Here is a 19,758-nt window from a genome sequence, read left to right as displayed (position 1 = left end):
GAATTACACACTTACAAGTTGTTTAAACTACACCGCTGTATCTTGAAGCTTGTTTGCGGTAGCATTTCACTTCTGACACTCCTTTACTGTGCTTTCACATTACGAATACTGGGAATGTTCATCTAGTGGCAGTAGGTACTTACCTGGTCTATCTAAGGTGGGAACACACAAAAGGGCTCAAGTATTTTTTGCACTTCTCTCATATACTGTGACTGCGCTTTAACAGTTTAAAAAAAATGTACTGTCTGCTGCTGCATCAAGTAGTTAACTGTACTGTATTACACTGTATCTGTTAGCTGTAGGGCTGTTGTAGGTAGTTTGTGTGGTCTTGATAGACTTGGGCATCAAATCTGCCAATTCTTTGTTCCCTCCAGTAGAGTAGTTGGGGTTTGGGCAAGTGGGGCAACTGCTTTGGGTGCAAAGTGTTGGGGGTGTGATCAGATGATCCAAATTTTTTTTAATTTAACACCGGATTTTAAAAGCTGGTATTGCATTTGCAGTCGATCCTAAGTGCTTGTTATAGTGCCCCATATGTTGGTGTAAACTGCAGTTTGCTATATTTAAAAGTTTTACAAAAATTTAAAAAAAACCTGAGCTCTGTGGCACTCTCTGCAGGAAGGGTAAAACTGCGAAAAAAAAAAACTACTACATTTGGAGCAAGCAGTTTCCTACAGCTTAAGAAGATTTTTTTTTTTTTTTAAATAAAGTAAGTTGAAAGAGGGCTTTCACTCGGTCTTCAATGGCAGAAGATTAAATAGTGAAACAGTTTACAACCAGATACAGGGTTGGCCAGCTACCAAAGCGACTACTTGATCCACACACCCCTTTACTGCCTGACTTGTATAAACTAAGACAATTCTACACAGACAGTGGTGAGCAATCAGGTGAGGTTTTACATTGGAATGTTCAGGAAGCACTGTAAAATTACTCAAATACAATGTCTGAATAATTTAGCTGTGTGCTGTAACATTTAGCACGATAAAAACAAAGACAGTATGAAAGTTCAAATCTTATCACTTTTGTTTTGCATGCTCTGCCCATCACTGCTGACATGGCCTCCTACTGCTGATTTGTACATATAAACAATAGAAGTCCTCCATAAAAAGCACGTAACTTTATCAACAAGGCAGTGCAAGTTAACACTAGTACACCTGCATGTCAAACAAACGAAATTCCCAAAACCACTTGAGAGAGAGGGAGGAAGGACAAGACCACAACCCGTGCTCAGAGCAAACGTATACAACATAACCCATTGGCTAAATAATGTCCTGTAATAATGACCTGTAGCATTCCTTAAAACATGCATGAATCAAGATTTGCAAAAACAGAATCACGGTACTTACAATGGCCTTTTGGAAAGCAAAAGAATCGAAGCAATTGATCAGACAGGGAGAGACAAAAAGAGTTATGTTAGCATTCTGCAATCTCAACACTTCAGATTATACAATTCAGCTATAATTTATTCAGCCTGAAAGCAACAGCTTATATATAAAGGGAATTCATTTCACCGTTAATATTCAGCACATTGTTTATCCATGATTTTATTCTAATTTTCAAACCCACTGTGTTAGAATGATAGGTCATAGAAATATTTTTGTTACTGCCATATTACCATTAACCAATGTCATAACTGGGAGATGGGACGGGGGGCAGTGATTATAGCGTAACAGGAGTAACTACTTGATACAATAAAAGTCCATACAGCTGGTGTTCACCTGTATAACACAATACATGCGTGTGTAATTGGCGTCTCCTTTCCGTATAACAAAACATAAGCCTGTGTAACTGGCGGTTCTCTCCTGTATAACAATACATGCCTGTGTAACTGGCGGTGCTAACACAATACATGCCTGTATAACTGGCTGTTCTCTCCTGTATAACACAATACACGCATGTGCAACTGGTGGTGCTCTCTTGTGTAACTGGCGGTGCTCTCCTATATAATAGGATACATGCCTGTGTAACTGGTGGTGCTCTCCTGCATATCAGGACACATATGCCTGTATAACTGGAGGTGCTAACACAACACATGCCTGTATAACTGGCAGTGCTCTCCTGTATAACACACAGTGCCTGCGTAACCAGTGTCTCCCTCCTGTATAAAACAAAACATGCCTGTATAATTGGTGATGCTCTCTTGTATAACACAATACATCCCTGTGTAACTGGCGGCGCTCTCCTGTATAACAGGATACATGCCTGTGTAACTGGCGGTGCTCTCCTGTATAACAGGATACATGCTGTGTAACTGGCGGTGCTCGCCTGTATAACACAATACATACCTGTATAACTGGCAACGCTCTCCTGTATAACAGGATACATGCCTATGTAACTTGTGGTGCTCTCCTGTATAACATAATACATGCCTGTGTAACTGGTGATGCTCTCCTGTATAACAGGATACATGCCTACGCAACTGGCAGTGCTAACAATACATGCCTGTAAAACGTACAGTTGTGTACACTTACCATAAATGTAGATGTTCGAGTGTATTCACTGTTGCAGTCATCACATTTGGGTTATCTGCTTGCAGTAGCCCTCAGTCAGCCTGATTATCAAAGTCTTGGGTCTTGCGTCGGTTGCGGTCTCATCTTCCGTGACGTCAGGTAGTGAGGGGTATAAAGCATGCAGCCAACACCATTACATCAGTTTTTCTTGCCCCAGATGTCAGGTGCCCCCCTAATGGTAAACAATTAAATACACACACACACATATATATATATATATATATATACATATAGGTTCATAGGTTCATACTAGGCTATCTGCCCGAGGGCATTTACAAGCCTAGCCCATCGTTTTGTGGCTTACGCCACCCCTTTAGTATGGGGAACTATACCCATTATTTTGCTGTGCCTCTGTCGAGCAGTGACACTGAGGTAATCCCTGGGGTATATCTGCGATCTCCCATCCATTGGTCAAGATTTCTCTTGAACAAGGCCAGCGAGGTGCTCTGCCTCACATGTACCGGGATTTTGTTCCACAGCATAGGGAGTCTTTGGGTGATGAATCTATCCCTCCAGCACGTCCTATTAATAGCCGTGTCGAGGTTTAAGTCTCCGCCTTGTGGCTCTGATGGATCTAGATTTTTTGAGGTGAAGCATATTCATCAAATCTGGGTTTGACATGGCCTTGTATGTTAGGCAAAGGTCACCTCTGAGCAAGCGGTAAGCGACTGAATAGAGCTGGAGTTCTTTCAGTCGGGCAGCATAGGACAGATTTTTGAGACCCTTTATCCTTTTGGTGAGGAACTTTGTGGCCTCTCCAGCTGCTGCAAGTGGCGGCTCAGATACATCCCGAATGGGGCATTGTACTCAATCATTGGTCTGATGAGTGATGAGTAAAGGGAGACTATGACCTCCCTTGATCTAGATGAGAATCCTTCATGATAAGGTGGGCAATGTAGAAGGTCTTCCTAACTACTTTAGCTACATGGGTGTCGAATGACAGACTACTATCAACCTGGGTCCCCAGGTCCCTGATAACTTCTTCTGTGCTCAGTGGATTGCCACCTATTTGGTAGCTAGGGTAACCTTGTTTTTCCCAAAGGGTATGACTATGCATTTTTGGCATTTAACTTCAGGCCGTGGCTCTGGCACCAGTTATCCGCTTCTGTGAGACCCTTTTGAAGGATATCTGTGTCAGATGTGTTTTCTACTACGGCCCAGTTTGCAGTCATCTGCAAACTTTGTCAGCCATAACCTCCTGTGTTTGCTTGTACTTCGAAAAGTAGATGCCAAACAAGAGTGGGCCCAGGACTGAGCCCTGTGGGACACCACTTGTGACAGGCTTTGAGTCTGACATGGCGCCAGCAACTCTGACCCTGTGGGTTCTGTCACTCAGCCAGTTTGCAACCCATCTTGTGATGTATGGGTTAACATTTAAGCTGATGAGTTTTTCAATGATACCCGAGTGGGGTATTGTATCGAAGGCCTTAGCCAGATCGAGGTAGGCTGTATGGACTGCCTTTCCCTCGTCAATGGCTTTGGTGACTGTTTCGAAGAAGTCAACCAAGTTTAAAAGGCATGATCTGCCTTTGACAAAGCCAAACTGGGTTGGATCCAAGGTCTGCAAATTCCCTATGTCTATTTATGAGGTCCATTATGATCCTCTCCATGGCTTTGCAGATAAGGCTTGTCAAGCTAATGGGCCGGTAATTTCCAGGGTCGGTGGAGGCACCGCCTTTGTGAAGTGGGACCACAGTTGCAGTGCGCCACTCCCTGGGTACGTATCCAGAGGTAAGACTTTGATTAAACAGCTGTCCTAGCTGTGGGTTTAATTCCTCATTGAGTTCGTGGAGCACACAGCCGGGGACACCATCAGGTCCCATGGATGCTGTGTTTTTTTGCTTTGGAGAGAGCAGTTCTCACTTGGGCTGGAGATGTTTGGGGGCTGCAATCGTTTGGTATAGATATCTCTCCTTTGGGGAGGGGGAGTTTGCACTGAACCTGTCAGCCAGTATGTTGGCAATGTCTGTAGGATCAGTAATCTTCACATCATTTTGAACTAGTTCTGAGCATATCTGGGAGTTTCCTCCTAGGTTTCTAACATAGCTAAAGAAGGCCTTATGATTGTCTTTTGAGTCTTTAGCTATTTTTCTCTCGAAATTTGCTTTGGATGATTTTATGAGAGCTCTTAGTTTTTTACTTATAGTGATCAAGGGTGTCTTACCTTTTAAGGATTTTGCTCTATCTTGTAGTAGCTTCCTCCTTTATTGTAGAGTTTGTTTATGGCTGGGGTCCACCAGACTGGACGCTTGCCTTTGGTACTAAGAGTCTTTGTTTTGTTTGGGATTGCCTTATCCATGCAGTCCTGCAGGTGCTGGTAGAAGGTGTTTGTAAGTGATTCAGCGGCTTGAGTACTGTTTTCCGCCAGCCTGGGCCTTAAAGGAGACCACACTAGTCTTTAGAAGTGTGAAGTCGGCTTTTGAGAAGTTCTTTACTGTGGTCTTTTTATTTCAGGTGGGGTGGGATGAGGACCTCCAGCGAGATTAGTTTGTGATCTGATCTCACCAGTGAGGGGTATACTTCCGTGTTGAACATTGTGCTCCCATGTTCGTGATGATGAGATCAAGTATGTTATCTCCTCTTGTGGGATGGTGACTAGTTGTTCCATGGCATTTGAGTTTATGAATTCCAGGAACTTTTGGGCTAGGGGTGTTTGGGCTTGAGTAGTGTTCCCAGTCTATATTAGGGTAATTGAAGTCACCTAGTATGATGGTGTTTGGTGATAAATTTATCCCCTCTAGTGTTTTCAGGAAGGCCATGTGAGGTTCCTGAGTTTGTGAGGGTGGCCTGTAACATGCTACAATTTGCAGAGCAGTCTTGCCTATGGTTAATTGCACCTGGATGGTCTCCGATGCATCGTAAGTTGCCACCAGTCTTGTGGTGTGGGTGTCCTTGATGAATATGGATACCCCCCCTCCTTTCTTGGTATTGTCCGGATTTTGGGGCCGGAACGCATGATATGAGGTAAAACCTGATAGCGCTGGGGTGCTCTCAGGAGCCTTGAACCAGGTTTCTGTCACAGCACAGACATCGATGTTCTCCATACTGAGAAGGGCCTCGAGTGTGCCCATTTTGAGATTTAGACTTCTGGCATTGAGCAGCATTACCCTTAGTTTTTTTCCTTTTTTGTGTTCTAGGGTGGTAGGTTTAGAATTTGAGCCTTGCCTAAAAAGGCACTATGGGGTGGCAAGAGCCTTTGCCAATATCCGAATCCCAGGGTGACAGGTGCAAGCCGCCCTTGCAAAGCAGCGTGGCTTGTCCAGCATGTCATCCCAGGCAGACAGATACTGATCCCCTTTGAATGACACCAGTGTTTAAGCCAATTGTTAAAGCTGATCATCTTATCTCTGTATTGTGGCATCACTCTTGGTGAAGGTAGGATACTGCTCAAGGTCAGGGTCATACCTGCCTGGGCTACATAATCAGAGAGCTCCTCAATGTCTCTTTTCATGTAGTCCAAGGAGGTACGTCTCAGGTCGTTTACACCAGCGTGGACAATGACTGAGTCATATTTGTACTTGCTGTTGAGAGACCCGAAAGCTATGCTATGTGGCGGATTCTAGCACCCGACAGGCAGCTTACTGTGACCTTCTCCTTACTCAGTCTGGTGAGCGGGACGTCAATGTGTCTGACTATGGAGTCACCAATGACTAGTGTATCTGGCATTGTGTTTGGCCTTAAGGACTGTGACTGTTTGACACACTGACTGTGAGGTCTATGTGTTGCAGGTGTTGTGTTCTGAGGTGGTGGTTGTTTGGGTATCTGCTTTGGTGGCCTCTGCTGTTTTGGTAGATTTTTGATCAGAGCCTCCGAGTATGTCTTTGTGTGTTTATGTGTATGATTTGAGGTTGTAATGGTGCTATGTGAGACTGGGTCTATGGTGTGTGTGGTAACCTTCTCCTCCAGACTGGTCTTGCCAGTCCTATGTTGAGAGAGCTCAGCCTCCAGTTTGGCCGTATAGTTGCATCTCTCGCATGTATTTGTGTTTTGTGGGAGGAGGAGAGGGTTGTCTGTGTACATGAGGCAATTGTGACATTGCCTCAGTATTCCCAGGTTCACCAGCTGAGCAGGAGAGGACACTAGCAACTGATCCCTCGACATGCTAGAAGGATAGACAAAAACTTTAAAAAAGATTCAGGGGGACGTGGGTGACCGAGAAATAGGGGGTTACCTTTTTGGGGTACTATCTATGAGAAAAGTGCCGTATCAAGGTAATAAGTACTGTAGGAGCAAGTGCTAGGTTTAACAGATAGAGAATAGTCTACTTGGAGTCAAGTGGAGATGATCTTTTTAGTTATAGGATATGCTGATTAGATCAGTAGTATAGTTTGAGGAAGGTAGTTTTAAGGGAAAATTTGAAGAGTGGACTTTAGGTAGCCCGAATAGTTTAAACCTGCCTAACCGGGCTGCCCTAGTGTGCAACAGTGGCAGCTCAGCTTAACGCTGCCAAGGCTTTATACCAGGGGCTGGAAAAGCTAGAAACTGGCCCAAAACGACCAATAAACTACTAGTTACTGGCTGAAACCTCACAAAACTGGACAAAAGGCAGCTCAATGCTTCCCACTCCCACTGGTAAGCAAGGTAACTTCCTCTCCCCCAAATAAGGCAAGGAAACAGTACACAGGAACTACAACCAAAGCCCAGGAATCAGCAACTCTGAAACTGGACTAAACTAGTAAAGCAGGAAAAACAAGAGATATTTTTTAATTTTTGTTCTCTTTTTTTTTCACAAAACAGGCAGAAACAGGTACAGCAAACACTTATAAATGCTATGAATCAGCTACTACAGCTTACACAGAAGAATTTGCTACAAATACAGTCAAATAGTAACAAACAAGGATTCCAAGTGCAATATTAAGTTAAATGCAGTAAAAACAGCTTCAATGTAACAGAAAGGCAGGCGAAATACAGTCGCTAGGTATTCAGATGTGGAAAGCAACAAAAAAATATACACACACACAAGGTTACATCTCCAACAAAAAAGCAAATACACCAAAAAGCTTTTAAGCATAGTAAAGGAACGTAGAGGTATAGCCAAAAGAAGTCGGGGGGCTGGAGGGAGGGAAACCAGGAATGCAACAGTGAATACACTCGAACATCTACATTTAAGGCAAGTGTACACACCTGTAGTATGTTCTTCGTGTTTCACTGTTGCAGTCATCACATTTGGGTAGATTCCCAAAGCTAAGGATGGGAGGAGGAATTTAGATAGCATTAGGACCAGCTATAAGGCCCTGCAAGACTGCAGTGGCAAAGCCAGCTCTGGATTTAGAGAAAATTGGCAAATGGTAATGCCTCGTGAAAGTATGTACAGAACTCCAGGTAGCAGCTTCTAGGATGTCTCTGGTAGGGACACCTCTGAGAAAGGCTGTAGAGGTAGATGCAGCCCTGGTTGAATGGGGTCTAATCCCCTGTGGAATAGGTTTCCCATGGTGCTTATAGCAGAAACGAATGCAATGACCTATCCACTTAGAAATTGTTTGCTTTGAAATAGCCTTCCCCTCTGACCCTGCAGCAAATGCCATCAGCAGTTGTTCAGATTTCCTTTGAGGTTTAGTCCCGCCCAAGTAAAATCTAAGTTGTCTGTGCACATCTAAGGAGTGCAGTATCTGTTCCCCTTTGTCCTGTGGATTAGAAAAGAAGGTTGGCAAAAGAATGGACTGATTAAGAGCCACACTGGATACCACTATGGGCATGAAGGAGGCATTGTACCTGAGGGGCACTCTGTCCGCATGAAAGATTATGAAAGGGTCCACTGCCATAAGGGCCTGTAATTCAGATACCCTTCTTGCTGAACATGAACAGGATACATGCCTCTGTAACTGGCAATGCTCTCCTGTATAACAGAACGCACGTCTGTGTAACTGGCGGTGCTGTCCTGTACAACAGGATACATGCCTGTGTAACTGGCGGTGCTGTCCTGTATAACAGGATACATGCCTGTGTAACTGGCGGTGCTGTCCTGTATAACAGGATACATGCCTGTCTAACTGGTGGTGCTGTCCTGTACAACAGGATACATGCCTGTGTAACTGGCAGTGCTCTCCTGTATAACACAATACATGCCTGTGTAACTGGTGGGGCTCTCCTGTATAACATAATACATGCCTGTGTAACTGGTGGTGCTCTGCTGCATAACAAGTTACATGCCTGTGTAACTGGCGGTGCTCTCCTGTATAACAGGTGGTGCTCTCCTATACAACAGAATACATGCCTGTGTAACAGGTGGTGTTATCCTGTATAAGCCCTTGTAACTGGTGGCAAACTTCTGTATACAGGAATATGGCGGTGTTGTCTTGTACATTGAAATACATGCCAATGTAACTGGTGGTACTTACCTGTATAATGGAATTACATATCTGTCCAACTGGTGCTGCTCACCTAATACAGTTGGACATATAGGCTCATAGGTTACTAGCCTAATGACCACTAGAAGCCTTGCAAGCCTAGTCGTGCACTGCAAACCATTTGGGTCCCAAATATCATACTAGGGGATGTATGTTAATGGGCTGGCAGCTAAGCATTTGCAGGATTTGTTAGGATAACACTTTTTAGGGCGGCCACGGTGGTGCAGTGGTTAGCATTGCCACCTCACAGCAAGAGGTTCTCCGGTTCGATCCTCGGCTGGGGTGCCTTCTGTGCGGAGTCTGCATGTCCTCCCTGTGATTGCGTGGGTTTCCTCCGGGTGCTCCGGTTTCCTCCCACATCCCAAAGACATGCTGCAGGTGGATTGGACACTCTTAATTGGCCCTAGGTGTGCGTGTGAGTGTGCCTTCTGTGGCAGGTTGGGCGCCGGGCTGGCAACTCGACACCGTAAAACTCCACTGCCATTCAATGTGCGGACAAGGTGATCCGCTGTGGCGACCCCTAACCGGGAAAAGCCGAAAGAAGAAGAAGAAGAAGTTAGGATAACACTTTTTATTGAAGGCCTCTGTCCATGTGGGACATGGGAGCCATACTGTGGGTAAATTTACTACTTCCTATTAATTTGTGAAGGTTTTGGTTGAAAAGGGTCAGGGATGAACTCTGTTTTACATGGACGAGGATCTTATTCCATAGTGTGGGGATCCCTTTGGGGCACACACCTCTCTTGCCAGCATGTCCTGCTTATGTCACAGCCATGTTCAGATCCCTGAATCTAATGCTTATGATTCTGTTTGTTTTGTGCATGTGCAAGAGATCCTTGAGGGATGGACGTGAGGAAGCCCTGCAAGCCAGGCAAAGATCCCCTTCTCAGCAATCTGTAGGAGACTGAATACAGAGCCTTTAGACCATGAGTGTAGGACAGGGTATTCATGCTGTGAATTCTGCAAGTAAGAAACCTTTGTGGGTGTTTCCATGTACGTGGCAGGAATCTCCAGCACATTTTGGATACAACATAGTGATAATACACTGATGTACAGATGCACAAGGCCTTCCCATAACAGCCAATGCTTGAATAGATCACTGCTGCAGTATTACAGACTTATTAGATGTATCCAGACAAGGACATCATATACACGCGACCAGTTTACAAAGCTTATTCACCTTCTCATGCTATATGTCTGATTTATGACCTGTGTAAGAGACTGTGTGTTGGTACTTCAGGAATGAACAAATGTGAAAGTCCTCAGAGCTTTCTTGACCCAGAGAAAAAAGACTGAGGCTAATAATCAGAAGAAAGACATTTGTAGGAATGTGGAGGGGGTGGGAAATTAAGAAAAACATCTCAGCCAAGGAAGAGAAAATAGAGGGGGAATAAAGGGGGGATATAGGTGTATATAGTGCAGCAATGATCAACTGGACCATCTACTGTTACTGTTATCTTGCCCATGTACACTATGTTCATTAGATCACAGCTGCAGTGTTCCTGACTTGTGGGAGGAGTGTCTTGCTCGTGTGCACGATGTTCATTAGATCACTGCTGCAGTACTCCTGCCTTGTGGGACGAGTGTCTTGCACACGTGCACTATGTTCATGAGATCACTGCTGCAGTATGCCTGACTTGTGGGATGAGCATCTTGCACACGAGCACTATGTTCATTAGATCACTGCTGCAGTGTATTCCTGACTTGTGTGATGAGTGCCACAGCTTTTAAAAGAAAGGGCCAGAGACATACAGATGAAGTCCAGCAAGCCTTGAATAATGTTTTGGCAAACCCTTCTCACTCACTCACTCTCTGGTAAAGGCATCTATTTCTTAGTGCTTTGTGAAAGTGAAGACAGAAGGCCAGGTAGCTACTCCAGAATGGACTCAGGATATAAACTTTTGACAAAAGCTCTAGAGGAAGCCAAAGTTCTGGCAAAATGGACTAACGTTTCCCTGAAGGAATTAGCCAGGAAAGGAGGAACACAAAGAACATGAAAGGGAAGGCTACCTGGAAATATCCTGTTTAGTGACTAGAAGACCTAATGTCTGTCCTTCATAGGGGTAAAAAAAGTTAAAAGAAAAATTATCAGAAAATCTGAATCTGACTACACAGAACTTCAGTTGTCTGGGAACATCCAGTAAGTGAAGTAGGTTCTCTCCTTTATTTTCAAGAATGGGAAAGAAGGCTGAAAGTTGGATGGATTGATTTAAAGACATCAACTTTAGGCAAATATGGACAGAAAGATTTAAGGACAAAGTTTAGGCATAAAATAAGGGTCAGTTCTGAAACTAGCCCTGTCTTTATGGAAGGATAAGAAAGGATGACAGCACATGACAGCCTGCAACTTAAACTCTTTTGGCTGAGGTTAAGGCCACCACTAAACATCTTCCATGTTAAGAAAAAAAATGTTAAGTTATTAGAAATAGGTTCAAAAGGAGAGAAGGTTAGTTTTTCTAGAACATAATTTGGGTCTCAAGAAGAAGGGATCAAGTTCCTACGGGGACTGATGTGGAGGACACCTTTAATAAACTTTTTAAGGGAAAATATTCTTTACTGTAGGGCAGAAAATATACAAATTATGTACTATGCAATCCTCATGCATGGTGCACTTTGGAAGTCACACTGCAGACTGTTAATCCCCTCAAATTAATATGTACATGAGAGCTTTAGGATTATTTAAAGGTTGGTTTTCCTTTGGTACCCGTTATAATATGGGCTTTCAAAAATACATAAACATCCTACCCTTCCACCGATGAGACCTATCATTTGTGGAAGGGGATGGGTTACAGATTTTATCTATTTATGTGGAGAAAATGATTAGACCTGTGCTTGATAAGACACAAACTGTACTGAAGGACACTAACAAGTTTTTGCAACCTTTGTACAAGGTTTCTTGTGCACTTCTTACTATTAGTGATGTTACTTCAGATGTTCAATCTTTGTTTTTATCCCCAGTCATGTGGGTTTAGATTTTGTCAGGGACTTTCTTGCGACAAATAGTGAGTTTCCCCTGTGAAAATTAATTTAGTTTATTGAACTTCTTCTGAACAACAATGTTTATTCTACTTGAGGACATGTATTTACAGAGGCTTGGAGTAGCAATGGGTACAGCCTGTGCCGATAGCTATGCTAATTAAGTTTAGGCACACTGGGACAGTACACAAGTCCTAGAAGGAAATAATTTTCATAAACAGATTAACTTCCATCGATGTTTTGTTGATTGCTATTTTTGCTATGGACCGACTCAAGCTGAATTAGAATTTGTTAGGTTTTTTAACTCCTCCACTTTTTCATTTTTACTATGGATTGCTCATTGTCTGAAATAGAGCTATTAGAAGTGTCCATAAGCCGTCAGATGGCCATCTTATCTCAAATTTATACAGGAAACCTTGCAGAAGATATGACATTTTGCATAGGAAAAGCATGCATCTGAAGTGCAGGTTTACAAATATATTTAAGGGTCAAGCGATGTGACTGTCTAGGTCGGTTGATAATGGATTTTGAACAGCAGGTATCCAACTTCAGGTATACTGATCTCGATTTGGATATGTGCTTAACTGAGAGCACTGATAGGCATGGGAGAGGTAGGCCTTATTTTTCAGCCCCTGGTCCATCTGCTGTGAAACATACTTTAGTTGACTCTAAATCTACCAAGGTGGGGGTCTCAATGTTCTACTCGTATAATGCTAACACTATCTGTAACATTTTTAGAAAGAATTGGAATATATTGCTGCCTGATGAGAAGATTAAAGAATAAGTGGGTGATGAACCTAGTTTTGTATTTAAGAACAAAAAAAAAAAAAACACTTCAGCGCCTGCTTTGTTACAAGAACAGTAATTGATCTCGTACAGAACCTCTATCACATCGTGGAGGGACTTATGTCTGTAGATTCTAATTTCTGCCGTTATATAGATACTAATGCTGATTTTATACATCCTACAACAGAAGTTCACGTTTTCGTTTTATGCTGATTATTAAACAAGGGACTTTGTTTACTTAGCTAGATGTACTACGTGTCCCTGTTTCTATGTCAGCAAGACTAACCGCTTTTTGAGGGAGTGGATTCGCAAGCATGTACATAATATCAGAACTTCAAATAGGAATAGTGCAATGAAGCACATTATGAGTTCTGATACTGCACATTCGTTTTTTAGTTTTGCAAATCTGTCAGCATAATTCTAGGTTAGGACAGCTCAGTAATAGGATAGCTGGATAATGCACCTGAAGGCAGATAAGGGGTATGGCCTGAGTATGTACCAATCAAACCACCTTAAAACACGCCCCCTCTTTAGATGAATGGACTAACTGTAATGTTTAGTGTTCGCTCATTGGGTACTTTTTAGAATTACAATGTGGCTTGCTCCTCTTTTTATGATAGTCAGTTTCCATGAATCAGCTGGACCTGCTGAGAAGTTTGGACCATACATCTAACTGTAGGCAAGGGATCTTGGTTTGAATGTGAGGGTACCTATGAAATTGCATTCAAATATGCCTACTTCTTGATGATCTGATTGGTTTTGAGGTTTGTGTTTATCCATTCAATAATTTTAGAAATGTTCTTTGATTTGCATCTTTTCTGTGACTGGATGCTAATAGCTATGATATTAGTTTTAGAGTTTTGCATGGATCTGATAAAACACCAAGCTTCAGCGTGAAAGCACTTGTCTGTTCTTGTTTTATTTAATAAAGGGTATTCTGTTTTAGTTACTTATTTGCAGTGTTTGTGTCTTTCATGTTCTTCATTGATTTATACTTGCTGATTTCCAAGATGGGTGCACATTGATCATCATAACTTCAGCCCTCCGAGTGGGAAAACAGAAAAGTACAGTTTTGTACCTACCATAAATGTAGATGTTCGAAGATCCACATTGCTGCAGTCCTTACACTTGGGTAGTCCGCTGTCCTCGGTCGGCCCGAATATCAAAGTATAAGGCTGACGTCGGTCAAGGCGCATTTGACTGACATCAGGACGTCAGGGTACAAATGCGCATGACCGACGTCATATCCTCAGTCTTTTCTTGCCCCAGATGTCAGAAGACCCTAAAAATAAAGGTCAAAACCAAAAGACAGCAAACAACCAACCAACCACCCTTGCACTAATTATATGTACAATATATACAATATACACAATATTTACAACCCAACCCACACAACCACCTCTAACTACAGAGGGGAAGGAGGAAATTGACTGCAGCAATGTGGATCTTCAAACATCTACATTTATGGTAGGTACAAAACTGTACTATGTTCTTCATCTCACATTGCTGCAGTCCTTACACTTGGGTAGAATCCCAAAGCAGAGGTAAGGGAGGATGGCAAAACTATAAGGAAGCAGGAGCTGCAAAAATGCCCTGCAAAACAGCAGTGGCAAAACCAGCCCTGGATTTAGAGTAAGGACTGCAGCAATCGTCCAAATAAGGATAGATCTGTATTCCTTTTTGCCTGAAGAAAGCTATCACTGGAGCCAGAACTTTCGTGAACACTCTGGGCGCAGTAGATAAGCCAAAGGGCAATGCAGAGAACTGATAGTGAGAAGTCCCAGCTCGAAAACGCAGATACTTCCTGCAACTTAGTCTGATAGGAACATGAAGGTAAGCCTCCTTGAGATCCAAAGTTACCATCCAATGATCTTTGCCCAGCAGAGGTAAAAGCTGTTGTAACGTCAACATTTTGAACTTGGGAATGTCCAGATAAGTGTTGAGGATAGATAAATCCAAAATTGGTCTCCACGTGTTCCCCTTCTTTGGTACTAGGAACAGGCGAGAATAAAATCCTAGGCCCACTTCTGGCATAGGGACGGCTGTACGGCCCCTAATTGGAGTAACAGAGAAATTTGCTTGTGAGCCTCTATTCTTTGTTGAGGAGGAACGTCTGGCATGCCTTTGAAAGGAGGCAAGGTATGGAAATAAAACCTGTAACCGTGGTGTATGATATCCAATACCCATCTGTCTTGGGTAATTAAACTCCAATTTTCTTTGAAAAGTGCCAACCTTCCTCCCAAAGGTGCTGCCAGACGAGAAGGCTCTGGCAGCTGAAAAGGTAGGTCATTGGGTCTGTTTACTTAAAGGACTGACCCCTGCCCTCACCAAGACTGTGCAGGAGAACTCCCTGTTCTAGGACTGAAAGAGCCCTGAGCTCTGCCCCTACCACGTCTAGATCTACCCCTAGACTGGGAATCATAAGAAGGATACGTCCACCCCTTAGTAGGCCAATTTCTACTAAACTTTGGAGGCTGAACCTGCAAAAAAACTTTAACAGTCTGCATAGACTTAGCCTTGTCTTCCATTTTCTTTAAAACTGCCTCAACAGGAGAACCAAACACATCAGATTGTAAAGGAGCATCTAAAATCCTTGTTTTAACATGGTCAGATAAATTTTGATCCCTCAGCCAGGCGTGCCTGCGAAGAACTGACCCAGTGGCAGCCACCCTAGACGAGGCTTGTACAGCATCAAAACCACATTGCAAAGAATGCTTACCCACATGTTCAGAAACATGTACTAAATCTTGTAACTCTTTACAATCAATACCTTCCGCCAGAGCATCAACCTTAGACCTCAATTGTGAAAGGAGATAGTTTTGGTATTTCAACATGTGAAACTGGCAATTCAAAGCCCTCATAGCTAGAGTGGAAGTAGTATAAACTTTCTTTCCCCATCTATCCAAGGCCCTGGCCTCTATCTGCAGGAACCGGATTCTTGACAACAGAAGCCTTAACACCTTTAGGCCCCTGGCTAACAGTTTCTGGGTCTGCCCTAGGACTCTTAAAAGATACTTATGAGCTTCAGGCACCCTGTAATACCTATCCGGTTTAACAGGAGCAGGAGGCAAAGAATCAGGATTAAGAGAAGCCTCTGTAAAAACATCTTCCACTACATCCAAAACAGGAGGTATAGCCAAAGGCCTATGCTGGGGTAAAACAAAAATTCCCTAAGCCTTTTCCTGGAATCAGAGAAGTCCTGACCTTCCCACTTAAAATGCTCCGTCATGGAATGAAGCGCTTCTGAAAAGAAAAATCCTCAGGAGGAGAAGCAGAAGGAGTAGAATCATCCACATCAGAATCAGAATAAGGAGAGTACTCCTGCAAGTCTTCAGCCGAAGACTCTGAAACATCCGAAGCCTGCTCAAAACTCCCTAGCTCAGGCTCCACCCTAGGTCTCTTATCAGGAGGGGGCAAAGAACCCCTAATCAAAGTAATCAAATCTTCTGCCATTTTAAGCATATGCTTCTTGGGCACAGTTCCTGAAGAACTAGGGGTGACACCAACTGAAGCTAAACCTGGCCTGCCTCTGGGAGAAGCCTTGGAAACAGAAGGAGAGGGCCTAATCACCCTAGGCAGGGAGGGGAGTATAGTAACCTGAGAAGCCCCATCACCCTGACCTGCCTCCTGAGAGGCCACATCCTGCAATAACAAAGTCTCTCCCTGGGATCCCAAAGAAACCTCCGGTGGAACCACCGGCTCCACCGACACCTCTAAAGAACCGGCGTCCGCACGGACGGTTCTTCTAGCCTAGGCTTAACTGCTTTGTCCTTGCGCTTCAGAAGCGGGCGTCGGAGCATCCGATGGCATTTTATAATTGCACCGCTTCAAGACTAACCTGGCACAATCTAATCTCCTCTTTATAGTGCGCTTATTGAATCTAGCACAAGAGCGACACCAAACAACGTCGCTCAGGCCCTAAACAAGGAATACACAAAGTATGATAGTCTCTATGTATCTGTTTCCCACAAGAAATACAATTATTCACTTTTTCTGACATCCGGTAAACCACTGAGGCAAGAAAAACTAAAATATTCCCAACGGGTACTTAGCCAACTTTGACTCGGTCTGAAACTCCGAAATCGAAAAATTTCAGAACGCCAACCGGCACTTGCAATACTGCTTCTGCATCTGACCATGCGGCAAAAAAGACTGGGGATATGACGTCGGTCATGCGCATTTGTACCCTGACGTCCTGATGTCAGTCAAATGCGCCTTGACCGACGTCAGCCTTATACTTTGATATTCGGGCCGACCGAGGACAGCGGACTACCCAAGTGTAAGGACTGCAGCAATGTGAGATGAAGAACATCTGAGAAAAAGTAGTACCATTGAAAATATTTTTTGGTAAAATTCAGTTACTGGCTAGTAAAAACACTTCAGAAAACCTGAGAGACATTTAATGAGAAAAGTTGGAGAAAACACTGTCCGGGAAGGATTCTGCAGATGTTCAGCAGCAAGTCAAGCTTCTACTCAGCTTCAAGAGATGACTTCCAGCTATTTAGAGGAAAAAAATAAATCAAATGTACTTGAGGCGATTAAAAAAGAATCATTGAAGGAATATATCAAGTCAAACAACAAAAGTCTGGAAAACCAGAAGCTTTAACTAGCCATTCAGATGAACTGATAAAACTTCAACAATCAAAGGCTGACGTGAAGAAAAAGCTTGCTGAATACGAAGTTCCTCAAGAACTGTTTATAAATAGTACAGTCAGAAGACAACACGCACAGAGAAAATTTGTGATTTTCTGTTACACTTGAGAAACTGGAAGGAACAGATTGTATTAATTGTATGAAAGCACAAATAAGGAACTGGACTGGTGCCCCACAGCAGAAATTGCTGACTTAAAGAGCACATAGAGGGTGTGTCCCACAGCTTGCCATAAAAAGCAGTCAGAATCTACATAAGTAAAGATGCAATCATACCAGCCAAGAGTGCTCATCTTTTCAAAACTGGGGAAAGTATTAAACTGGAGAAAGCAGAGTGTTCGTAGAAAATGATTATTCACTGTACACCAGGCAGAAGAGAAGCAAATTTATCCTAGCAATCAGGGAATATTGAGAGGCAGGTTTGAGATTCAAGTTGCTGTAGCCAGCTGTCTTCAGTGTGTTTTTTTTTCCCCTGGAGAATCAAAGTAATTTTTGGATACAGAACAGGCTAAGGAGCAAATAAAAATGTTTATCCAACAAAAAGTGAGTCAGCAAGCAGAAGGGGACCCTGCTTCTCATTCTTCTAATGGTAAGGTTCATAGATTTTGCCAGTGAAACCTTTCCCAATGTCCCAAAGAAAAATGCTTGAAAGACAGAAAAAAAGCACAATTGAATGGAACAATCAGCAGTAACCTAGACTTGAACTGGGGACTGGTGTTGGGAGATGGAGATGAACAGGAAGAACAGCAATTCTAAAACTGCTGAATAAATGGAAGACTATAAAGCATCTTATCACATTTGTGAAATATGGTTTTGCAAGAAAAAGTGGCTGGAAAACACTGGACTTTTGTTGCCTTTGTTAAACTTGTGGGTGGATTGTAAAGAATATATCCCACTGTATATCTAATATTTAGGAGGACACAAAGGGGGAACCAAGAAATACTTTTTTTCTTACCATTTGTAAACTGCACGTTATATACAGGAAAACAGTTTTATGTAGTCTGCAGTCAAGGCTATTTTAGTGCGTATGGGGGTCTAAGTAACTGTTGTACGAGTCAACGATATTAAATCAAACAAGTATTTCATTACTTGCAAAAAATATAGGTTTTTACGGTACAAGAAAAAAATGTCTGGACAAAAGCAAATTTATTGTTCATGTGCTGTGATCTTGGGCTGCTGGGATGGAGGTGGGGTTTAAAAGTGCATCGATTATATTACACGTAGCATATTTTCTCTTTTTAATTTACAAGGGTGAATGTCTAGATTACTACCTTTGGTGCAAGTTATAAACAGATGTTTTTGTAAGTATGTAGGCTTTACAAATAAGACGATGAGAGTCATAAAAATCCTAAGCTTCTTACAACTGCAAAAATATTAGCTTGTTTATTTTCCACTGACAAATGTTCAGTCGAGTTGTCTGCAGCTGATCAGAGCCGTGTATTCTTTTCTGAATAAAATTTACAAAGACTCATTGCAGAGTGCATTTCTATGAAGATAAGCTGTCTGCAGGTGCAAGAGGCTAATGTTGAGAATTCTGAGTGTACTTTGCTGAGGGAAATGCAAAATTTAAAGGAACAATGGCAAGCAGTTCAGTGAAAAAATAAGAAGTTATGTCTTACCATAACATTCCATCCGTGTTTTCGAGCTTTACTAATCTCTGACAGTGGAAACTCTGGTCCGACTTGGCCTTTTTCTTCAGCTCACGTCTTCCAAACTGTCGAGCAAGGCTCTACCCATAATGCTCCTCTCTAAATTACCTCAGATTGAGTTTGCATAACATAAGGACAGGAAAAAAATATGCATGTGTATGTATATATATATATATATATATATATATATATATATATATACATATATATATATATATATATATATATACACACACACACATATATATATATATATATATATATATATATATATATATAGATATATATATAGATATATATATGCACCATACATACAGATGTATGTCCCTATTAGGAAGCCAGTCTTGGGAATATTCGTTCCACTAAGTCTCACGCTGGGAGAAGAAGGGGGGAATGTCAAGGATTAGTGAAGCTCGACAACACAGATTGAACATTATGGTAAGACGTAACTTCGTAATCTGATGATGTCAATCTTCATGGCATCCTTGACAGTGGGACAGAGTCCCTATCTTCCCAAATCTTGGGAGAGCTCACAGAAGACTATTCCTGAGCACCATTGAACTAAAAGATGCACGTCCCCTAGAGACCTGATCCAATTTGTAATGAATGATAAAGGTATGAGACCACCACCATGTAGCTGCTGCACAAATATCATCCAAAAAAGCTCTTGCGTGAAAAACTGAAGTTGCTACAGCTCTAGTAAGTGCGCTTTCACTGGATTTGGAAGGTAAACCCCTTTTGAGTTGTATATAAAGGTAATGCAATGTCAGTGTCATTTTGTTATAAGGAAAGCGAAGAAAAGGCAACAAATAGCTGGTCAGAATTTTTGAAATCCTTGGTTAT

At 42.5% G+C, this 19,758-nt stretch overlaps 1 protein-coding gene across 1 annotated transcript in view; it reads right to left on the bottom strand.

Annotated features, from left to right (window-relative positions):
* The window catches only part of HOOK2 (hook microtubule tethering protein 2), a gene marked incomplete in the record, with an annotated part of 1,827,100 nt that overhangs the window by 612,983 nt on the left and 1,194,359 nt on the right, over positions 1-19,758 (bottom strand). Inside the window, 1 exon segment of the mRNA XM_044084742.1 lies at positions 1,344-1,349. Within this exon segment, the coding sequence (XP_043940677.1) occupies positions 1,344-1,349 (6 nt within the window).

This window comes from Protopterus annectens, chromosome 9.part0, assembly GCF_019279795.1.
Source record: "Protopterus annectens isolate FY-2018-M chromosome 9.part0, PAN1.0, whole genome shotgun sequence".
In the NCBI taxonomy this organism is placed as follows: Eukaryota; Metazoa; Chordata; order Ceratodontiformes; family Protopteridae; genus Protopterus; species Protopterus annectens.
This window is presented reverse-complemented; position numbering and strand designations above follow the sequence as displayed.